Genomic DNA, 23,957 nt, shown 5'->3' on the forward strand with positions numbered 1-23,957 from the left:
TGCACGGATCTGTTGGGTATACTGCAGTCTCATCACATTTTAACTTTTTGTTTAGCCTCCCTTTCAGCTCATGAAAACATGCTGCGTGATCACGAGGAAGTATTAAATCAAGATGTAGATTGGAACGCAGGTGTTAAATTGATATGAATAAAATAGTCTACTCTTCTTTTGCCCTTGCTGGCATGCTAGTGATTAACCCTCTGCTTGTCAATGGTGGCACGCGTGCCTTAGTTTGCACTGACTACACTTTGTGTGTGCTGCATTAATTTCTGCTCTTAATTTGTATTAGTCTATTTTGTTTTAGAAGAATCAATAAAAATGCAATAGAGATGTAGGATAAATATTTGCAGAGTTGGTCTTGGATGTTTCTCAATTCTAAGAATGTAGAGAAGGGGCTTGCATTATTATGAAGACCAGTCTTGCCAAGCTACCTTGGAAGAATGAACTCGGAAGGACAGGAAGACGTAGATCGCATCTATTGTAAACTTTGAGATGTGCTGCGATCTTCTTGTTGCACAATTAACCGTCACAGCACATTTGAATCCAGTGAGAGAACTGCTGGCATTATCACACCAGTGGCAACATTAATATCATCACACTAGTATGGTTTTGCAGGACTAGTGACACATTAAAAGAAAGAAGTCTGTAAACACTAGTTCCCTTCCGAGGGAACTCGCACTGCGTCGTTGAAAACGACTCTTTGGGGAACGCTCCTTAGCGTGCGCCTCTGAATTATGAATGAAACTATTCCAATCTTGATTGGTGTTGCGTCATGACGTAACATGTGACGCCATAACTGGATGCATAAAAGTGACGCCGGCACACAAACACATTAGCTTTCGCTCTTCAGCAAGCGCTCTATGTGTATTGTTTGTCTTATTTGGTGTTGTTTGTCTGATTTAAAATATTATGGCCACCCAACAGTTCAAGAAGTGCGTGCACCCCTGCCCTCGTTTCATTACGGGTAGGGACACGCACGCTTTATGTGTGAATTGTTTGGGAGCGCAGCACGCACAGGCAGCTCTCGAGGGATCTGCCTGTGAAAGTTGTGAAGCACTACCCATGAGAGTGCTGCGCTCCGGTTGGCGTGCTTTGATGATCACGGTCAGGCTCGCGTTCCCCACGGATCTGGTCCCGCGTCTGTTGAGGCAGCGGCGGTTGAGATCGTGGGGTTCGCAGCGGATCTTGCAGATGAGAATGAGACTGCTGCGGCACTTTCTCATTCTTCGTTTGAGGATCCCGAGCCTACTGTGAGTGGTGCAGAAGCCCGCATCGCGGCTTCTTCTGCCCACGATCAGGTCCCAATGCTTGAGCTCTCTGCTTCCGAGGAAGTGGATATGCTCAGCATTGATGCGGACGACCGTGAGTCAAGCACGCCAGTTTTCGGCCAAGCTTATGAGGAGCTGATTGAGGTTGTGACGCGTGCCGTGGCCAGACTTGATATCAGCTGGCCACAAAATGAGCAGGAAACGCAAGTTGAAAGACAAATTAGACGAGCGTTTCCTGCGGCACAGATCACAACCTCAGCGCCGGGGTTTGCCGTTTTTCCCCGATCTCCACAAAAAAAAAAATATATATCTCGAGACTGGTTCATGCCTGCATTCAATGGCTATTGGCCGCTCTATGGCAGCTATGGTGGCCACAGAGAGGCATCTGTGGCTGAATTTATCGGGGATAAAGGAAAAGGTTAGATCTTTTCTGCTTGATGCTTCCCCCGTAAGGTAAGTCTAAATCGAGTAGGGCAAGCAGATCAGCCCCAGCCATCAGTCAGCTCCTCGCACCACAGAGTTCCCCCCCCCCCGCTGCAGAGCAACCGAGGTTGTTCTTGCAGCGGCGTCCTCAGGAAATCGGTGTCGGTTTCCCGCCGTCTCTGACGCTTTGGGCCACATCAATTTCCAGCGAACGCACACCGTGCCGTTCGTGTCAAAAAAAATATATATATAAATAAAAAAAAAAAAAAAAAAAGTATCCATTGTGGTCACAAGAACCGTATCGACTAAATCCTGCCGGTCTCTCGCTTCAGGAAGTCGAGAACAGTGCTCGGGAAACACCCGAGACCAGCCTCGAGAGGCTGGTTCCCTTAGTAGAAGCTTCGGGAAGGAGGTCCTACCAAGGTGGTAGAACCTCGGAGGGCTGTCCCCCCCGCTGCAGAGCAACCGAGGTTGCTCTCGCAGCGGAGTCCTCAGGAAATCGGTGTCGGTTCCCGCCGTCTCTGACGCCTCGGGCCACATCAATTTCCAGCGGACGCACGCCGTGCCGTTCGTGTCAAAAAAAAAAAAAACAAGCATCAATTGTGGTCACAAGAACCGTATCGACTAAATCCTGCCGGTCTCTCACTTCAGGAAGTCGAGAACGGTGCTCGAAAAACACCCGAGACCAGCCTCGAGAGGTTCCCTTAGTAGATTTTGTAGAGGCATGGAATCATCTTCCCAACATATCTGCATGGGTCCTGCATATAATAAAATCAGGGTACAGACTGCAGTTCGGGCACCGCCCCCCCCCAAATTCTCTGGGTGGTGCAGACTACAGTGGTTCCGGAGCAGGCTCAGGTGATGGAACAAGAAATGCAATCTCTGCTGCTAAAGGAGGCCATAGAACGTGTTCCTCATTCAGACAGGGAGTCCGGACTTTACAGCCGGTACTTTATAGTTCCAAAAAAGGATGGGGGGTTGAGGCCGATTTCAGATCTCAGAGTTTTGAACCGGCCTTTGAGGAGGTTCAGGTTCAAAATGCTTACTATTCCTGCCATTGTGAGTCAGATAAGATTCGAGGACTGGTTTGTCACGATAGATCTAAAAGACGCCTATTTTCATGTATCCATCCTTCCATGTCACAGGAGGTTCCTGAGGTTCGCTTTCGGGGGCGAAGCTTACCAATATCGGGTTCTTCCGTTCGGCCTAGCACTCTCTCCCCGCACATTCACCAAATGTATGGATGCAGCTCCTGCTCCTCTGAGACTTCAGGGCATCCGCATACTGAATTATATCGACGATTGGCTCATTCTGGCCCAGTCTCGAGAAATGACGGTTCGGCATCGAGATGTCGCCTTGGCCACATTCGAAGTTTGGGGTTGAGACTCAACACAAAAAAAGAGTGTGTTACAACCATCCCAGTGCACAACATTTCTGGGTGTTGTGTGGAACTCGGTTACGATGCAGGCACGCATGTCTCCTGCACGTATCGAGTCCATTCTGGCGATGGTGTCCGGGTTAAAGCTAGGCCAGGCTATCACTGTAAAGCAGTTTCTAAGACTGCTGGGCCTCATGGCAGCGGCATCCAACTTTATACCTTTGGACCTTCTACACATGAGGCCCCTCCAGTGGTGGCTGAAAGCCAAGGGGTTTTTTCCCCAAGGGGAATCCATTTCGTAAAATCAGAGTAACGCGCAGATGCCTTCGTTCTCTGCTAATATGGAAGAAACCTTGGTTCCTGTCCCAAGGGCCAGTCTTGGGAGCGTCATGTCGCCGGAAAACTGTTTCGACAGACGCCTCCCTCACTGGCTGGGGCGCGGTCATGGACGGCCGCTTTGCCAGGGGTCTGTGGCAGGACCATCATCATTCTTGGCACATAAACTGTCTAGAGATGTTGGCTGTGTTCAGTGCTCTGAGTAGCTTCCTTCCAGACATCTAAGGTTACCATGTCCTAGTACGTTCGGATAATACATCAGTGGTAGCTTATCTAAACCGACAAGGGGGACTCAGATCGTGCCCTCTGTGCAGACCGGCGCATCAGATAATTTCTTTGGTCCCAAGGGAAAATACTGTCTATCAGAGCATGTATGTTCCGGGGGTTCAGAATCAGGGAGCAGACATCCTGTCGAGGCAGGGGCTGAGGCCCAGGGAAAGGAGACTTCATCCAGAGGTGGTGAAGTTGATATGGGACAAATTTGGACCATCGGAAGTGGATCTATTCGCGTCTCGAGAGACGTCCCACTGTCCATTTTGGTTCTCCCTCTCACATCCAGCCCCACTGGGGTTGGATGCCATGGTACAGGCCTGGCCGAGGCTTCGCCTGTACGCATTTCCCCCGATCGCTCTGCTCCCGGGAGTCCTGGAAAGGGTCCGCCAAGAGGGCATCAGTCTACTTCTGGTTGCCCCGATGTGGACGGCCCGAGTATGGTTCTCAGACATAATCTCACTCCGGATAGCTCCGCCATGGCAGATTCCTCTGAGGAGGGATCTGTTGTCTCAGGCAGGGGGCACAGTTTTCCACCCTCGTCCAGAGCTGTGGAAACTGTGGGTCTGGCCCCTGAGGGGGTTCAGTACTTAAATGCTGGTCTATCAGCGGGGGTGGTTGAAACCATACTGAACTCTAGGGCTCCGTCTACTAGGAGATTATATGGCCTCAAGTGGAATGTGTTCTCCACTTGGTGTAGAGAACATGAAGTAGATCCAGTTAACCGCCCGGTGGCTTCAGTTCTGGAGTTTCTTCAAGATCATTTCTCTGCGGGTCTCTCCCCTTCCACACTTAAGGTGTACGTGGCTGCCATTGCGGCTTTCCATGCACCATTGAGTGCTGGGCCTCTGGGGAGGCACCAGCTGGTCATTCGTTTTCTCCGTGGTACATGGAGGATGAGACCGACAACCAGGTCCAGGGTTCCTGCCTGGGACCTGGCGGTGGTTCTCGAAGGGTTATCCCTGGCCCCCTTCAAACCCCTTCAGTCGGCCTCGCCCAAGGACCTGATGTTCAAGATGGCTTTTCTCTTAGCTATTACCTCTCTAAAGAAGGTGGGAGATCTTCAAGCCCTGGCAGTAACACCAGCTTGCTTGGAGTTTGCCCCTGGCGGAGTTAAAGCCATTCTGCACTCGAGACCCAGCTTTGTGCCTAAGGTGCCTTCTAACACGGCACGGTCTACGGGCCTGCAGGCATTCATCCTCCACCTCATGTGTCGGCAGAAGAAGAGAGGCTCCATTTGCTCTGCCCTGTCAGAGCTTTGAGCGTTTACCTCGAGAGGTCCTCTTCTTGGAGGAGGTCGGACCAACTGTTAGTGTGTTTTGGGTCACCTAAGAACGGGCTCCCTGCTTCGAAACAAACCATTAGTAATTGGATTGTTCAGGCTATTATCTCGGCCTACAAGGTGCGCAATTTGCCTTCACCTTTGGCCATAAGGGCTCATTCAACTAGAGGCATGGCGTCCTCTAGGGCTCTCTTATCGGGAGTGCCCCTCCAGGAGATCTGTGAGGCAGCCGGTTGGGCTACCCTGCACACTTTCATCAGGTTTTCTGCACCTCCCTAGTATGCCTGGCGCACGTGTGCTCTCGTCCTAGCTGAGTGCTTGAGTTCAGTTTCACTCTAGGGCAGGCCTTTTTCGGCGCGTGGCCTAGTGGGCATTCGTTCCCCAAAGAGTCGTTTTCAACGACGCAGTGCGAGTTCCCTCGGAAGGGAACGTCTCGGGTTATGACTATAACCCTTGTTCCCTGAGAAGGGAACGAGACACTGCGTCGTCCTGCCACGCCCCTCAATGCCTGAGAGTGGCTTGCTTCATCGCTAGGCTAATGTGTTTGTGTGCCAGCATCACTTTTATGCATCCGGTTATGCCGTCACATGTTACGTCATGACACAACACCAATCAAGATTGGAATAGTTTCATTCATAATTCAGAGGCGCACGCTAAGGAGCGTTCCCCAAAGAGTCGTTTTCAACGACGCAGTGTCTCGTTCCCTTCTCAGGGAACAAGGGTTATAGTCATAACCCGAGACGTTTTCTCCATGTGTTTATTACTATATTAAAATTATGGCAAAAAATAAATAAATAAATGACGACGGAATATGGCGACTCTCATGGGCTGTCAGAAGTTTGCAAGCTTACAGCGATAAACCCTTGAGAAAAAACAAAACAATAAATGTCCTTCGTCTGGCACCGCAGTAATGATTTTTCGCTCACGAGTCACCATCCGATGCATCCTTGATCTCGAGAACACATCCAGATAATTTCCTGCATCCTCTGTACTTGCATTCTTGAGGATTGGAATGGAACTTGGGCAGTGAATGATGACATAGAATGAGTCCATAAAAACAAAAGACCACAAAAGAACACATATTGAGAAACAGCCATTGACTAGAGCTGTACTTTCCTGATAGAAGCTTCTTTCTGGATTTAACAAACTGTTCTACTTCTCTAACCATCAGGTTCTGAGATAATAAAATAAAACAATACAGACATGTCCTTAAGTTGTTTCCAGCCTCATGGGTTTTATGGATTTTCTTGTATGCCTGTTTAGTTAATTGACCCATATTTTGCAGGGCTCGACAATAAGGACTGCATGAAGGCACGGGTCCAGTGTGAAAGAGGTTCGGGCCAGTTGCAAAAACTGTCACTTGCCCAATCTGGCCAGTGCTGCATTCATAACGTTAGTGTTAGCAGACAACGATCAAGCACAAAAAATACATTGAGTGAACAAAGTCTTCTAACCAAGCACTCGGAGATGAGAGAGTGTGATTATATTTAGCTTGCAATGACGTGCGAGTGCATACTGGAAGCGGTGAGGAACAGTCTCATGTGTGCACGAGGGTGCAGACACAGAGCGCGCTCTCCTAGAACTGTCCTCACTTATTTCCAAGTGTCTTAGCAGCAGCCATTGGCGTTATTAGGCCTTTTAGGAGGTCTTCAGCCCCCCTAAAACTATGTAACTTTGAATTGTGAGGCACTGTGGTTACTTTTCCCATATGTAAAGACTGACTGTAGTGTGAGCCAATAGCTGTGAAGTGTGGGCTGTGAAGGAGCATATCATTGGTTTGCGCCACTGAACTAATATGCCCCTTTTCCTTAATCAATTTATGAATGAGCAAGGATCAGCATCGTTTTGTTCGGTAATCCCGTTTAACATGGAGAGAAAGGAGCTGGATTAATTAAGAGTAAAATTGACTAATGACATAACAATGACATCAGGATGTAATTAAAACCTGTAATTACATTCAGGCTATGTTGTATTTTTTGTATATCCCTTGATGGTCATGCACAGCAGTTCACAAAATCATACGCTTTGTTGTAATTTGCAGGGAAAACACCCATTTCCAGCAGCCTTCACTCCGACACCTTATCCTTGAGTAAATGATAAATTTGATACTAGAAAATAACTTGCCATTATATCAAACACTGCTGAAAGCTATTTGGTTCATTAAATGAAGCTTAACTAAACAAGAGGATAAGTACATCAGAGTCTCTAATTTGTGAAATAGACACCTCACATGTCCTTAGCTGACAGCTTCATTGAATTCTACCCACTCAACCCCAATTTCATGTACAACAGTAAAGAGAAGTCTCTGTGGTGCAGGCCTTATGGGAAGAATTGCAAAGAAAAAGCCACTTTTGAAACCGAAAAACAAAAAGAAAAGGTTAGAGTGGGCAAAATCACAGACATTGGATAATAGATAATTGGAGTGTTATGGATTTTAATCCCATTGAGCTTTTGTAGGATCAGCTAGACTGTAAGGTGCGTGAGAAGTGTCCGACAAGACAGCCACATCTATGGCAAGTGCTGCAGGAAGTGTGGGGTGAAATGTCACCTGAGTATTTGGACAAACTGACAGCTAGAATGGCAAGAATCTGCAAAGCTGTCATTGCTGCATGTGGAGGATTTTTTGTGAGAACTCTTTGAAGTAGTTTATGAAGTTCTGAACATTTGTTTCAAATTGTAATAGTAATTTTTCACATTATAAATGTCCTGACTCCTGACTATACTTTGTGATCAGTTGAATGCCATTTTGATGAATAAAAGTACCAATTTCTTTCTATAAGTGTAAAATCTGTACATTATTAAAAACTTTTGGCCTCTTGTGTGTGTGTGTGTGTGTGTGTGTGTGTGTGTGTGTGTGTGTGTGTGTGTGTGTGTGTGTGTGTGTGTGTGTGTGTGTGTGTGTGTGTGTGTGTGTGTGTGTGTGTGTGTGTGTTTTGTGATTTACTGAGGACAATTTTGTAAGTTACAAATTAGTAATTACAAGGGTATTATGCTATAAATGTGATTTACGAGGACATTTCTAGTGTCCCCATAATTCAAATCGCTTAAAAATCATACTAAACAATGTTTTATTGAAAAAGTAAAAATGCAGAAGGTTTTCTGTGAGGGTTAGGTTTAGGGGTTGTGTTAGGTTTAGAGGATAGAATCTATAGTTTGTACAGTATAAAAGTCATTATGTCTATGGAAAGTCCTCATAATGATAGGAAGACCAACATGTGTGTGTTTGTGTGTATATATATATATATATATATATATAAAATATTTAGCTTTGGACGATATTTATAAGCCATGATGTATCAGCTATTTTTAATTTTTGTTTTGGGGCCAGTGAAAATTCTGGCAGGGCAAGTAAAAGTCTGAAGCACTGGCCCAACCGAGCCAGTAGAAAAAATCCTTAGTGTTGAGCCCTGTTTAGACTTAGAGTAGCCACTAGTCTATATTTAGATACTAAGATATGTTTTGCCATACAGACAGAAGATGCCAAATTGAAACATTTGTAATGTAATCTACATTTAGAACTACCACCATGACCATTTTTTATTATTCAAATGAGCATAAAATGCACAAATATAAAAAATAAATAATTTTAATTAAATATCTACTATACAGTATTTTGATCATGAATGTTTAAATGTAATCATTTGGCTAACACTTTTAAATTAAATTCTAGGTATACACAATTTATTAGAATTGGCATTCCCTGGAAATTGAACCCATGATATTGGTGTTTCCAGCAGCATACTTTATCAGTTAAATTACATGATCATAAAGCTGTTGTTGTTCATCTATTCTAGAGATGTTCGAGAGTTTTCCAATGGCTCTGCCTGTGTGGAGTGTGACAACCAGTGTGAAAAGGCCAGAGAAAAAAGTTTGACATGTCATGGCCCGGTAAGAGCCTTAAAAGCTATAACAAATGTCGTATTTCTAGTTTCATTTTTTTTCCAGGCCAGGTTCACAAGTTTTGTTGATTGTAATCTCGTTTCCTGAATTATGTAGATTCATACTTAAAATGAAATGCTTTGAATGAATCTTCCCCTTCTGTCACTCACTCGACATTGTGTCAATGGAGTGACACTAGGGGTCTCTCTTGAGAGCCTCGGTTACCTCTTATCTTTGAGAAAAGGCCAATGAGAATTGGCAAACAGAATTTGCATGCCCTATTCCGGACATAAAGGTATAAAAGGAGGGAAGCATGAGTCTGTTCTACAGATTTTTTCTTCAGAGACGAGCGGTTGTGTTTTAGCGAGCTGAATAAATCCACTTCTGTTCCATTCACCTCTAACAAGAGCGTATGCTGTTGAGATATGCCGCAAATCAGTGGCTTTTCTCTTCTCTGCACACCAGGGCAGACTAAGACTAAGCCCCTGGGCACTTTGACATCCACCTAAAAGAGTTTATTCTTTAAAAGAGTATATTTCTCTAAAAGAGCAATCACTTGGACATTGAGCGTCTTTTTAAAGATGCCTCTTTTTGAAGATTCCCTTCCATCCTTGTGTTATTCCTGGATGCGGTTGTTACCTCTCCACTTCAGATGGCCACGGGCGCTGCCTCACGTGTCTGGGCAGAGAACACACTGAGGCAGCGTTTGTGGATGGTTCATGTTCTCATTAGGGGCGATTTCGTGAGTTCCAAGTTCCTTTGTGGATGGTTCACTTTTCTCATTGTGGGCGATTTCGTGAGTTCCGAGTTCCTTTCTTCCCGGAGGTTCACGATGAGTTGACAAAGTCATGGAGGGAACCTTTTACTGCCCGAAACCGACTTCCTCGCTCATCCGCTCTCAATACCCTTGACCGTGGGGTGGTCCACTGACACACGGAACTCCCTGAGGTGAATAAGGTGATGCGGGACACACAACTGGCATTCTTACGGCGATCAGACACTGAGCACCTGCAGCCAGACCCCCATGAACGCGGACCCTCCACCTTCACGTGCCCAACTGCACCACACCCATGCCTCAGGCTGGTAGGTGGTGACGAGTCCAGAGGGCATTGCTACAGAACCTCATCCTCAGTCTCCTACCTGCTCCAGGGCGGGTACACGGAGGGTGGTAAGTTCTTTGAGCCTGTCCTCAGCACAACTACCTCGGGACGAAGCAACGCTCCCCGATGTGACGTCGCCTGCTCCCCTCAGCTGCGAGGCCCCATCTCCAGGTACGTCATACGTGATCGTCCCCTTAGTGCCCCTCACCTGGAGCTTGAACACTTGGCTTACACTTTCCAACCAGTCGCGGTGGCTGGCCAGGACTGTTCGACTCGGCTACATGATTCAGTTCGCCAGGCGCCCACCCCGTTTCAGCCCTGCGTGCGGAGATTGCAACCCTTCTGCGCAAGGACTCAATAGAGCAGAGATCTCCCCAGTGCAGAGCATTTATTTTATTAGCATGGAGTTAGACTCACAATGACAGCGTGTCTCACAAGTGAGTGCGTGTAGTCGGTGTTGAACTGCCTGAGTACGTTCAGACTGGGCACAGTGGTTTCACTGAAACAATTTCCTGGGGCATATTGAATCCTCAGCGACTTTCGCGCCGCTAAGGTTGATGCATATGTGACTGCTTCAGCACTGGCTTCAGACTCCATCTTCGTGACATCTGCAGAGCGGCGGGCTGGTTAACACAAAAATCCTTTGTGAGGTCTTTGGCACATGTTAACCTCCCCTGTTGGGCGGGATGTGGTCTACATGTGGTCTTTTCCCCCTGAACGAATAGGATTGGAAAAGAATGCATTTCCCGATGTGTGTTATAGTGTTAGATAGCCCCAGCCACATCTAACACTCTATGAGATAAAAAATAGAGAGAGAAAAGGCGTGCTCTCAGGCTAGTTACATCACTTCCCTCTCTCAGGGATGTGTGGAACAATGTAACGTCTCTTGGGGCATTGGGGGAAGGTTAGGTGCAGTCTAATGCACCTGCTATTTTCGCACACAGGAGCTTGCTTGCACCTGCATCAGCAGCCCACGCAACACATTCAGTGTTGTGAACTTTTTAAATAGGGACCCCTGGTGACACATCGACACAACATTGAGTGAATGACAGAAGGGGAAAGTCTCGTTTACTGTCATAACCTCCATTTCCTGATGGAGGGAACGAGATGTTGTGTCTCTCTTAACCTCCATTTCCTGATGGAGGGAACGAGATGTTGTGTCCCTCTTGCCACAACACTGTACTAAGCCGCTGAAATGGCCGGGACCTTACTCTCGGCTCCTCAGCTCAAAACCTGTCTGAACAGATGCACGCTTCCCTCCTTTTATACCCGTATGTCCGGGGGAGGGCCATGTAAATTCGGTTCTTCAATTCTCATTGGCCTTTTCTAAAAGATAAGAGGTAACCTAGGTTCTCAGGAGAGACCCCTAGTGTCACTAGATCGACACAATGTCTCATTCCCTCAATCAGGGAATGTTTTGTATCTTCCTTATGTTACCATGTCTTTCTTTATCTCCCCTTTCCTTTTCTCATTCTTACTTTCTCTCTCTTTACTCCTATTATAGGGTCCAGACCAATGTACTAAGTGCCTGCATCTTAAAGATGGGCCCAACTGTGTGGAGAAATGTCCTGATGGCCTTCAGGGAGCAAACAGCTTCATTTTCAAATATGCTGAGACCAACAATGAGTGCCATCCCTGCCACCCCAATTGCACCCAGGGGTAAGACTGTTTGCTTGTGTTTGCACTTAAATCTATTTATTATTTTATTTTCCTTGTTTAGCTATTTAAATCTATCAAGCACAATATGCCCACAGCAGTAACCTAATTGCCCAAGTGGGTAAAGCCGTCTTGGTTACTGCGTTCAGTCTTAGACATTAGAGCTGGGGATTTGAGAGTTTAGAGAACCTCTTCCTGCATCACAGTCACTCTACATTTGTGGAATTTTATTTATGACCACTAATTGCTATCAAACTTTCAATCCTCTTTGCATGACATAATGTCAAACAATAGTTTGGTAGTCTCCTAGTTCCATCTTTGTGACTGATTTACATACAAAACTGAAAAAGGTGATTACCATAGAGGTTTTATTTATTTATCTATTTTTGATTTTTGCCTGGATAGTTTTATTTTAATTTTTCTAGTGTAATTCGCCTTCTGGCGACAGCCGAGGGCCGCAAGAGCCTGAAAAAGTGCAGGCGGGCGATGCAGCAGCAGCGCGGCCAGATACCAGCACTGAAGACGGCCGACGGGCGGACGACCAGGACTCGGTCCGGTATTGAGGCCGAGTGCAGGCGCTTCTACAGTGACCTGTTCGCCAGCAAGGTCCCCGTCCCCCCACCTAACCTTCAGCTCGACCAGCTGCCACCCATCCTGCCAGTGCTGGAAAGCGAGGTCCGACATGCAGTCGAGCAGGCACAGGCGGACCGGGCGCCCAGCCTGGACGGCGTTGAGATCGACCTGCTTAAGGCCGGCGGCCACTCACTTTGGACAGCCATGGCAGCCCGATTCAGCAGCTACATGGCACAATGCCAAATCCCCAAACAGTGGAAGACGGCCTAGACAGTACTGCTGTTCAAGAAGGGCGACCGCAAGCTGCTCAGTAACTACCGACCGATCACACTGCTGTCGGCCGTGTATAAGATCTTCACCAAGGTGCTGCTCAACCGGTTGGCCAAGCACCTGGACGAACAGCAGCCCGTCGAGCAGGCCGGATTTAGATCTGGCTTTAGCACCATGGACCATTTGCAGGTACTGAACCAGCTGCTCGAGCGGGCCAGGGAGTATAAGATGCCGCTGGTCCTGGCCTTCGTCGACTACGAGAAGGCCTTCGACTCGGTCGAGATCAACACCGTGCTGCTCGACCTCCAACAACAAGGCATCGGGGACGAGCATGTGGCCCTGCTGCAGGAGCTGAACAGCAACTGCGCCACTACCATCACCCTGTTCGACCGGCCGCTTAACATCGAGGTCGGCCGCGGGGTCAAGCAGGGCGACACCATCTCGCCCAAGCTTTTCACCGCCTGCCTCGAGCAAATTTTCCGGCAGCTCAACTGGGACAAGGTCAGCATCAAGATCAACGGCCACTGGCTCAATCACCTGCGCTTTGCCAACGACATCGTGCTGATAGGCTGCTCAGCAGTCGATGTACAGCAGCGGCTCGACCAGCTCAACCAGGCTGGTGCTCGGTGCTGCCTCAAAATCAATCTGGCCAAAACCAAGTGGATGCGCAACGACCAGGTGGCCGACACTACCCTTCATGTCGGCCAGCACCAGCTCCAGCAAGTTGATAGATACATCTACTTGGGCCAGGAGCTGACTACCGACCACAAGATTGGTCGAGAACTGGCACGACGATGCCGAGCCGCCTGGGTAAGCTTTGGCTCAATTGCCGAGACGGCCACTAATAGAGCCATCGACCCAGACATCAGGGCCGCCCTATTCAACAGCACCGTCCTGCCGGCCATGCTCTACGGGGCTGAGACCTGGACAATGATGGCGGCCGACCAACAAAAGCTGGCCGTGACTGAACGCGCAATCGAGCGCCGCATGGTCGGGGTTAAAAGGATCGACCACGTCCGCAACGAGCAGCTGCGGGCCATGACCAGGGTGGCCGACGCGGTGGACCTGATGCGGCGAACGGACGAAAGATGGACACGCGAAGTCACTGTCTGGTTGCCGATCGACATCAAGTGGCCACGCAGGCGCCCTGCAACACGATGGCGCGACTCGCTACGACAAGATCTGGGACACAATTGGATGGGACTCGCCCAGGACCGACAGACCTGGGCAGATCGTTGTGGTCTGCGCTGACCACCTTTGGCCGGCGAAGACAGACCGATTCTGGATTCTGGATTCTGGAGTGTAATTCTCACCATTATGTTGCATACTGAATTGTGAATGGTCTTAAAAAAAATATATATATATATATATATTTTTTTTTTAAATTCTTTTACACTGCAAAGACTGTGTAGCATTGTGTATTACCTAAAATTAAAACAAAAATGTTCATGCCTTCAAGCAGTGCTATTTCCATCGTAAATGCAAATCTAGTTGAGATTTCTATTCTAGATTATAACTCAATGTCACTTTCTGTGTTATAGTTGCACTGGACCCAGAGTACAAGATTGTGTTGGTGTGTTGGACAGGTAAGAGTCTACAATATGTTTTATCCACACAGATGATTCCTAGTTACCTTAAATGTAACTCTTAATTATAATAATAATTAATAGATTGTTACATTTTCTTTTTTCCCTCATATCATCCAGGACCCCCCTGATTGCAGCTGGTTTAATCGGGGCTCTCTTTGTGATGGTCATCATATCTCTTGGTGTGGCTGTTTATGTCCGCCGAAAGAGCATCAAGAAAAAGAGAACTTTGCGCCGCTTCCTGGAGACAGAGGTGAGAGACGTTTGTTCTCATTTTCCTTATATACAGGTAACTGTCAGGAAGGATGAGACAAAAGATCCAAGTGAGGAAACAATGATCTGATATTTAACAACAGAGTAATGCTGGTAAAGCTTCAAATGAGGGGAACACCAGCACCAACTGCAGTGTGGACAAGGATGGTGCGTTGCTAGGCTTGTGTTCATAGTGGTCGTGAAGTGTAGATCCTCGAGGAATCCAGAGAGAGTAGTATGTGCATAGGATTGTGTGCGTAGTGGTCATGTGCAGAGCAGTCCAGGTGCAGAGAGGTATTGCTGAGGATAAACTCAGGAGAAGCGTCAAAGGAGGCGAGGCAACTGGCAGAATGGTAACCGCAATCCCAGCACACCTTGCAGAATGGTAGCCAATACACAGAACATGATACAGGGTATTCTAGGGCAAAGGGAGAGAGTGGTAAGAAACAGGACTCAAACAAACAATCGATCAACAAACACAAAACAGATTGAGGTAGATATAGCTAGGGAACTAATGGCGATCAGGTGCCGTTTGCCCGTAGTGAGCTGGAATGAGCAGTGTTACCATGTAAACAATCAATCTTCCATGGCAACGCTGATTACGTTAACCAGCGACACCTGAACCCAACAGAGATAACATGTAAATCACAAACTAGAACAAAACCAGCGGACTCACTGAGACGTGACAGTAACTGTTGACTAAAACAGAAGCTTTTCTTACATTATAAATAATGTCTTATCTCTTTTAACTTTCACATTTAATTCCTTCCTTGCCCTCGGCTTCTTGACCTCAGTTTTATTTCTCGGTAAGCGGTGAACTTCAATATTTCCCCAGCACATAAAGTATTCAGCAGAGGGACTACCTTAAAGGCATGACAGGTTTGTTGGCTTAATGCATAGCCCTGTTCCGTTGAATGACTGGGCAGCCTATTAAAAAACTTGGGCTTTCTATGCTAGTTTGCAGGTGGAGCATCAGTGTTATAGACAGCTGTCAGCCTCAGAAAATGACTTGTATCCAAAAGCTGACAGAGGCACTCACACACCAGAATCCTTAAATCCTTTTTAACAAATCTGAGACCACTGTTCACATGAAAAGTAATGTGTTTGGGCCAACAAGAACCTGAGATGGAGAAAACTATACCGGCCAGTCTTTATGAAAAACATACAGGGGTTGCATGCTACTGATTGCCACTGAAAAGAGTTTAGACTCATTGCTCAGTTTGTAAAAACAAATGATTGTAAATAAAATGTCTGCTTTTAAACCCCTCAGAATCACTTGCCCTATAGACTTCCATTGTTAGTGTATTACTGTAATCACAATCCTATTTTGTTGTACAAATTTGAAATGAGTTGAATTGCACAGATGCTAATTATACAGTTATATTAAACCTGGAATATTCAATTAATTCCTCTTGAGTAGATATGAAAGATTTATAATAATATTAATGTATCTATACACTGCACTTTTACACAATGTGGCTGTAAATGTGTTTCAGCAACACACACGGATAGCTCCATCTATTAACCATGCTAAATGCTGGGTTTCAGCACCACAGTGTCAGACAGCTCTTCAATGTGTCTGTTTGGTTTGCATTTCCATAAAATGTAGTGCTAGTCTTTTATTTTGCACTGTGATTGGTCACTTAAATTTATGATCAGTCATAAATAATGTGTAACCAAATATACAAATGTACAGATTGTTAAAATGTCACCATAAAACTGCTTGGCTTGCTCCATTACCTGAGATAGCAAATGCAGAGTGGGCTGTCTGTACTACACATAATATAGAGTGTGGAGGTTCTCATAAATAAGCCAAATGTTCACTATAGCTTTTGACAGTTTAATTTTGAGTTTAATTCATCAATTTAGGCAAACATGCTCAGCAACATTGGGAAGGTTATAAAAAGCAGGATATTGCAAAATAATAAAATCTAGTTCCCTATCGAGAGGTCTCTCCTATTGCGTAAGTAGCTTACGCAATGGGAAAACTCAGTTTCTCGAGAAATATTGAAGTCTTTATGTAAAACGCATTGCAGCTGCACATTCGTCGACATTAGCAGACACGAGCACGGGCACCAGCACGGTAAGAGAGTTCGCTGAACGCTTAACTGCAGCGAGCAAAACGTGTAAAACATTACCAAGTCCCCTTACAGGCGGCAGGAAATGTCTGTACAGCAGTCAATGGGCCAGTCACAGAACTCGCTCACCTGCAATCAAACGCCGTTTTAACGGCAACACACAGAAATCACAAGAGTCATTTTCTGCCTGTGTCACTAAGGGGTCACGTGTCCACACTAAAGTGCGCACTCCCACATATCAATACGGTCCAAACAGTGCCGAATACTTTCCCAGCTCGAGCTGGACGCCCCATAAATGTAGATCGTGTGCCTATTGTCATGTATGTACCACTACACACAAGTACTGTTCCCACAGTTATAAACACTTCCCCAGTAAAAGCGGGAAATACTATAAATGTAGCGCGCATGCCTGCTGTCCTGCATGCACCCCTACACACAAACACTGTATGCATGGCCAAAAACCCCGCCGCTAGCGGGAGGCTTTATGAAAGTGGTGCGCGTGCCTACCACAGTAGATGCACCCCCACCCATAAGCGCTGCCCATACAGTTCCAAACAGATCTCTGGCTCACGCCGCGAGCATCACAGATGCGACGTGCGAGCCAAGAAACTCCCCGCTAAGAGCGGGAAGCTTTATGGAAGTGGCGCGCGTGCCTATTACAATGTATGCACCCCCACCCGTAAACACTGTCGTTTCAAACATTTCTCCGGCTCTTGCTGCGAGCATTACGGAGATAGCGCGCGTGCCTGTAATCTCACATGCACCCCTGCACTCAACAAAGCTGCTCAGCTGCGCCAGCTCTCTGAGAGCTGTAAGGTCAGTGTTAGTACATTTTCTGCCTGTGTCACTAAGGGGTCACGTGTCCACACTAAAGTCGCACTCCACAGTTACAAACACTGTATGCATGACCAAAAACACCCGCCCATGAGCCGGAGGCTTTATGTAAGTGGCGCGCGTGCCTACTACAGTATATGCATCCCCACCCATAAGCGCTGCCCATACAGTTTCAAACAATTCTCTGGTTCATGTCACGAGCATCACAGATGTGACGCGTGAGCCAAGAAACTCCCCACTAAGAGCGGGAAGCTTTATGAAAGTGGCGCGCGTGCCTATTACAATGTATGCACCCCCACCTGTAAACAGTGTCTATACAGTTTCAAACATTTCTCCGGCTGCGAGCATTACGGAGATAGCGCGCGTGCCTGTAATCTCACACGCACCCCTGCACTCGGCACTCAACACAGCTGCTCAGCGCGCGCCCACGCCTCTGAGAGCTGTAAGCTCAGTGTTAGCACATTTTCTGCCTGTGTTACTAAGGGGTCACGTGTCCACACTAAAGTGCGCATTCCCACAGTTACAAACACTGCATGCATGGCCAAAAACACCCCGCCGCGAGCGGGAGGCTTTATGAAAGTGGCGCGCGTGCCTACTACAGTAGATGCACCCCCACCCATAAGTGCTGCACATACAGTTTCAAACAGTTCTCTGTCTCATGCCGCAAGCATCACAGATGCGACGCGTGAGCCAAGAAACTCCCCGCTAAGATCGGGAAGCTTTATGAAAGTGGCGCGCGTGCCTATTACAATGTATGCACCCCCACCTGTAACCACTGTCTATACAGTTTCAAACATTTCTCCAGCTCACGATGCGAGCATTACGGAGATAGCATGCGTGCCTGTAAGCTCACACGCACCCCTGCACTCGGCACTCAACACGGCTGCTCAGCGCGCACCTGCGCCTCTGGGAGCTGTAAACTCAGTGTTAGCACAAGGCAATTTGCCGGTGGGGCCCATACGTCACTGCGACACGCCCCCAGCCAACATTCAGCCCATATCTGTGCGAGCAAAAGCCTGGGAAAAAATCCCCGACATGCCAAAATGGGTTTTGAACGTAATAAAACACGGTTACTCACTTCAATTCGCTCGCAGACCACCCCGCTTTTCAGCGGTGGTCGAGACGAAAGTGAGGAAAGATGTGTCACATGTTCTACACACTGAGGTGCTCGAACTGATAGAGAAGGGCGCTATAGAAACTGTTCCACCCTCTATGAGGGAGGCGGGTTTTTACAGCCGCTATTTTCTTGTCCCGAAAAAGGATGGTGGCCTCCGCCCCATCCTAGATCTCAGACATCTGAACAAAGCTTTTATGATTCGCTCGTTCAGAATGTTAACAACCAAACATATCCTCGCGCAAGTTCAGCCCGGGGTTGGTTTCTATCAGTGGATTTGAAAGACGCTTACTTTCACATTCGATAGCACCTCATCACAGGCCTTTTCTGAGATTCGCTTTCGAGGGACAGTCATACCAGTACACAGTACTACCATTCGGCCTATCATTGGCCCCCCGTACATTCACGAAATGTATGGACGCAGCACTTTCACCCATGAGACAGCGGGGAGTGCGAATACTGAATTACCTCGACGATTGGCTAATCATAGCACAATCAGAGGGTCAGTTAACGACGCACAGATCTTAGATTATCAGCCATCTAGAATGCCTGGGTCTGAGAATCAATTTTGCAAAGAGCGTGCTATCCCCCAGCCAGAATATCTCTTCTGGGAATAGTGCTAGACTTAGTGCAGATGACAGCGCGCCTCTCATCAGAGCGTGCGCTCTCTATTCGACGCCTTGCAACATCATTCAGAAAGGGCGCGCGTGCCCCCGTCAAACGATTTCAAAGAATGCTCGGTCTCATGGCCTCGGCATCAGCTGTACTCCAGCTAGGATTGTTGCACATGCGTCCTCTCCAGCGCTGGCTCAAGAGCCGTGTCCCCACTCACGCGTGGCGCTTGGGCCACTTTTTGATCAGAGCGAATCACGGCTGTATAAAAGCCCTGACGCCCTGGAAAGCCATCAACTGGTATCAAACCGGCGTGAGTCTGGGCGTGAACATGCGGAGAAAAATGATCAGGACAGATTCCTCCAAAATAGGATGGGGGGCCCTTTACGAGGGCAGGCCTGTCTCCGGCTTTTGGTCAAACCCGGAAAAGCGCCTACATATAAACTGTCTGGAAATGAAGGTGGTCGCCTTGGCTCTCAGAGCCCTGCTTCCGTACCTGAAAAACGAACACGTCCTGGTCCGAACGGACAACATGACGGTAGTTTTGTATATAAATCGCCAGGGTGGACTTAGGTTGAGCTCCCTGCACTCTATGGAGGGCCCTCCATGCATGGCCCCTCAACGGGTTCCCGAGAACCTCCCCAGTGGAGTTTTGAGAACCATCAATGAGGCGCGAGCACCCTCTACGAGGCGCTTATATGCCCAAAGGTGGAAAGTGTTCAGTGACTGGTGTGATACCAAGAGCTTGAACCCCAAATCGTGTGAGATACCAAGTGTACTCGCCTTTTTGCAAGAGCTGCTGGAGGCGGGCCGCGCACCCTCCACGCTCAAAATCTATGTGGCTGCCATAGCGGCGTGGCACAATCCTGATAAAGGACATTCATTAGGGAAAAACGATCTAATCATTCGTTTCCTAAGAGGCGCTAGGAGGATGAACTCTCCTCGCCCCCCTCGGTGCCGATCTGGGACCTGGCCACGGTCCTGGACGCACTCAAGAGTGCCCCGTTAGAACCTCTCCGAACCGTGAACCTTAAACAGCAAAACTGCACTCTTGCTGGCGCTCGCTTCAGTCAAGAGAGCGGGCGACCTGCACGTGCTGTCATCAAGCGCTGCTTGCCTGGAATTTGGACCTAATGACTGCAGAGTTGTCCTTAGGCCAAAGCACGGGTATATTCCTAAAGTGCTCTCCCCACCCTTCAGAGCACAGGTGATATCTCTGGCAGCGCTATCGTCCCCAGCAGACGAAAGCGACGCTAATTTACTCTGCCCCGTCAGGGCGCTCAGAGTATATTTGGAACGTTCTGCCCTGTTCAGACAGATGGAACAATTATTTGTATGCTTTGGTGGCCGCACTAAAGGTCTCGCAGTCTCAAAGCAAAGAATATCGCGCTGGATAGTGGATGCTATAGCGCTAGCTTATGAAGCCAAGGGCCTTCAATGCCCCTTAGGCGTCAGAGCTCACTCTACGAGGAGCATGGCCTCCTCGTGGCCTTGGTCGAGTGGGATACCCATTTAAGATATTTGTGCGGTGGCGGGCTGGGCCTCGCCTTCGACATTTATCAGGTTTTATAACCTACAGGTCCCCTCATTGCATTCCAACATTCTATCAGCCTGACTGTAGAATGGACTGGAGTATGTATATGCTGAGTATTATCTCCTCCCTTACAAGGTCCGTCTCTGACTGACTTAAAGGATTTTTTATGCATATCAGCACATAGAAAACTCAGTACATAAGATATGTGCTTGTGTTTGTACTATGAGCGCCCACCATGGACCACCTTGGAAGGGCTCTATACTATCCCATTATGTAGCTCGCCGTTGGCGGCTTGTGGAATAATCACTTTGCTTTAAGGCTCAGGCATCTGCCTCTGGCTTTATAGAGCGAAGTCAGCACGCACAGCGTTTTACATGGTGTTCCCATAGCGTAAGCTACTTACGCAATAGGAGAGACCTCTCGATAGGGAATGACTCGGTTACTAACGTAACCTCGGTTCCCTGAGAGGAGGGAACGAGTATTGCGTAAGCTGCCGTGCTTGTGCTTGGTCAGTTCGCTTCAGTCGATTGAACCTAAAGGAACTCGTATGACGGGGTGCCCATTATATAGCCTGGCTATGCTAATTTCGGCGGGCTCTACCCGAGGCGCGCGCCCACTGGTCGCGCATTCAGAGTCGCCCCGTCATTGGTTCGAGCAGTTGCCGCAGCACAGCCAATGACCGAGCTGCCTCGCTCATTAATGTCTGCTGTGCAGCTGCAATGCGTTTTACATAAAGACTTCAATATTTCTCGAGAAACGGAGTTTTCCCATAGCGTAAGCTACTTATGCAATACTCGTTCCCTCCTCTCAGGGAACCGAGGTTATGTTAGTAACCGAGTCGTTTTTGTGTGTTTTTGTATCATTATCAGTTTTGTTTGTTGTCATTTAGCAGACATTTTCATACAAATCAATTCATTTTTGTACACGTATTACATGAACAACTTTCCTGGGGTAAACTGGAGTTCACTCAAGAAGTAAAATCACACAATTTACAACCCCATTTTGTTACAAACCTATATGACTATCTTCAATGGAACCCAGTGGAGAAGTTTAGCTGAATGCTCACTTGAGAACCAATGGTGTTAGACATAAAATAAAAACATGAAACTTTGCGCCTTGCATCTTGATATTGCATATCTAGATATGTGCAAACTTTTCTTTGAGAGCTATGATGGAGGGGAAGATTATCAGTGAATAATGGCTTAATGTTTTCTCTGTTCCACACACAAAGCTATTGTATTGCTAATGCCTCATAATTCTTGGGAAACTGTTCATGAGCCGTATGGACTACTTTTATGGTGCTTTTTTGTTGTTGTTGTTTTCATATTTACATTCACTTTAAAGGAATGGAAAACGCAGCTAATCTTCTCCTTTTGTGTTCCATAAAAGACAGACAGTCTTATGGAATTGGAATGACAAAATAATGTTAATTTGGGGGAAAACTAAGCCTTTTTCACAATTAACTTGTTGAGATCACTTGTTAGTTCATTGATTATAAAATAGATTTCCAAACTCCCATAGTGCAATAGCTGAATAAACCTACACACACACACAAACACAGACACACACACACGTTCATGTTGGTGCGGCTATCCTCATGAGGACTCTCCATAGACAATGATTTTTATACTGTATGCTATAGATTCTATCCCCTAACCCTAACCCTACCCCTTAAACTGAACCCTCACAAAAAAACTCATGTTAAAAAAAAATAGTTTAGTATGTTTTTTAAAATGATTTGAATTATGGGGACACTAGAAATGTCCTCAAACTACATTTATAGTATAATACCCTTGTAATTACCAGTTTGTAACCTAAAAATGTCCTTGTAAACTGCCCACAGACACACACACACACACTTGTCTTTTTGTGGAAGTTGTGGAGTTTACCCCAGAGCCATATAGAGAGAGAGCTGCGACAACTCCATTGACTCCATTGGAACGTTTTTTTTACAGCAATGGCGGCTCGTGGAGCCTCTCAATAGTTCCCGGAAGTAGCAGCAAACACATGCCGCGCCGTAGAAATGCAGCAGAACAAACCGTTTGCGACGCACTTTTAAAAGGTGAGACGTTTAAAGAATAATATTATCTTATTCTGTATATTATCAGTACATCTAAATAAAAATAACTTGTAAATTAAAACCTTACAGTTGAGTATTACTCATTAAATTAGGAGATAAGGGATGTTATCGGATAACTAACAGATTAGGCAAGGATTGGAGCTGGATAAAGTTAGTAACGAACACCCTATTAATTATAAAATCTGTTCTCTTGATTCAGTTTCATCCATCGTTTTAAAAAAAAGTAATATCAGTAATATATTATTACAATTTAAAATAACTGTTTTCTATTTTAATGTATTTTAAAATGTAATTTACTCCTGTGATGCCAAGCTGAATTTTCAGCCTCATTACTTTTGAACGGCAGTTTATATACGAGTATGCTTAAGTTGTTTTAAAGCTGAATATATTGTGTATATGAATAAGTATTGTAAGAATTATACATTAGATATATAATATTTATAATACATAAATAATTATATTACTATATATAGAATTGTAAGAATTGTGTCATGAGTCAGGTTTTTCTTCCTTTTTGATTCTCGCACACAGTCGCACGCACGCAGACACACTCTTTCTCTCTTCTGCTTCGTTCTACAGGCCTCTCTCTCTATCCGCACCTGTTAGTCACTGCAATCAGCGCTCGCGCTGATTTGCTTTGACACCTGTTTCTACTTCTCCCTTAGTGCGCACCCTTTATCTGGTGTTTGTTCTGGTAGATTCTTTGTCGGATTATTGTTGCATGTCACACGTTACCTCTTCTACTACCTTCATGTCTGTACAGTTTAGTGCTTACCCTGTCTTGTCCTGTTTTTCTGGATCAGCCTTGCTTCAAAGTATTATCCGTGCCCTGCTGTTGCTGCTACATGTGAACCTGTTCGGTTCTCTCTCCCTGACTGAGACTTCTACTCCTGTCATCAAGTCTGCTCCAAGGGAGTCCTGATCTGTTTTCTCATCGTGACAGGAGTCTGCTCTTCTCTTTAAGTTACTCCATCCAGTACTCTGTGCATTAACGAGATACTGACTTTGTTGGTTATATCTTCATTAAAGACTGTTATTTCTGTCATCTCTGCCTTTGGATCCATCATTTTTTCGCCGTGACAATTGTAAACAATAAGCTTCATTTCACAAAATTTTACATTTACGTAACTGCTGCTAATAGTTAATAGTTCATTGACCCATTGTGCGGTGCGAGCTGGAAATCACCTGTCACCAGCCTGTCTCTGTACTATCTGAAAAGTCATAAATATGACATTAGTTACCATGAGATTAGTGAAAACAATGAACATGAGGTAACATAAAAAGGCAACAGAAACCCTAGCCTGAAATAAGTTGAGGCAAATAATGGTAGCTGAACACTAATCCTCAAATATTAGCTGATTTGATCTTTAAAAAACAACATCGCTGTAACAACATACTCATGCTACATACATATGTCGGTGTGTTACATAAA

The 23,957-nt window shown here is 46.4% G+C and overlaps 1 protein-coding gene across 1 annotated transcript in view; it reads left to right on the top strand.

Moving 5' to 3' along the window:
• Positions 1–23,957, top strand: part of LOC127651416 (receptor tyrosine-protein kinase erbB-4-like) — a 364,872-nt gene that overhangs the window by 281,399 nt on the left and 59,516 nt on the right. The window contains exons 14-17 of the mRNA XM_052137221.1: positions 8,752–8,845; positions 11,441–11,595; positions 13,977–14,021; positions 14,142–14,274. Of these exons, the coding sequence (XP_051993181.1) occupies positions 8,752–8,845; positions 11,441–11,595; positions 13,977–14,021; positions 14,142–14,274 (427 nt within the window). The remainder of the gene's footprint in view (positions 1–8,751; positions 8,846–11,440; positions 11,596–13,976; positions 14,022–14,141; positions 14,275–23,957) is intronic.

This window comes from Xyrauchen texanus, chromosome 11 (assembly GCF_025860055.1).
Source record: "Xyrauchen texanus isolate HMW12.3.18 chromosome 11, RBS_HiC_50CHRs, whole genome shotgun sequence".
NCBI lineage: Eukaryota > Metazoa > Chordata > Actinopteri > Cypriniformes > Catostomidae > Xyrauchen > Xyrauchen texanus.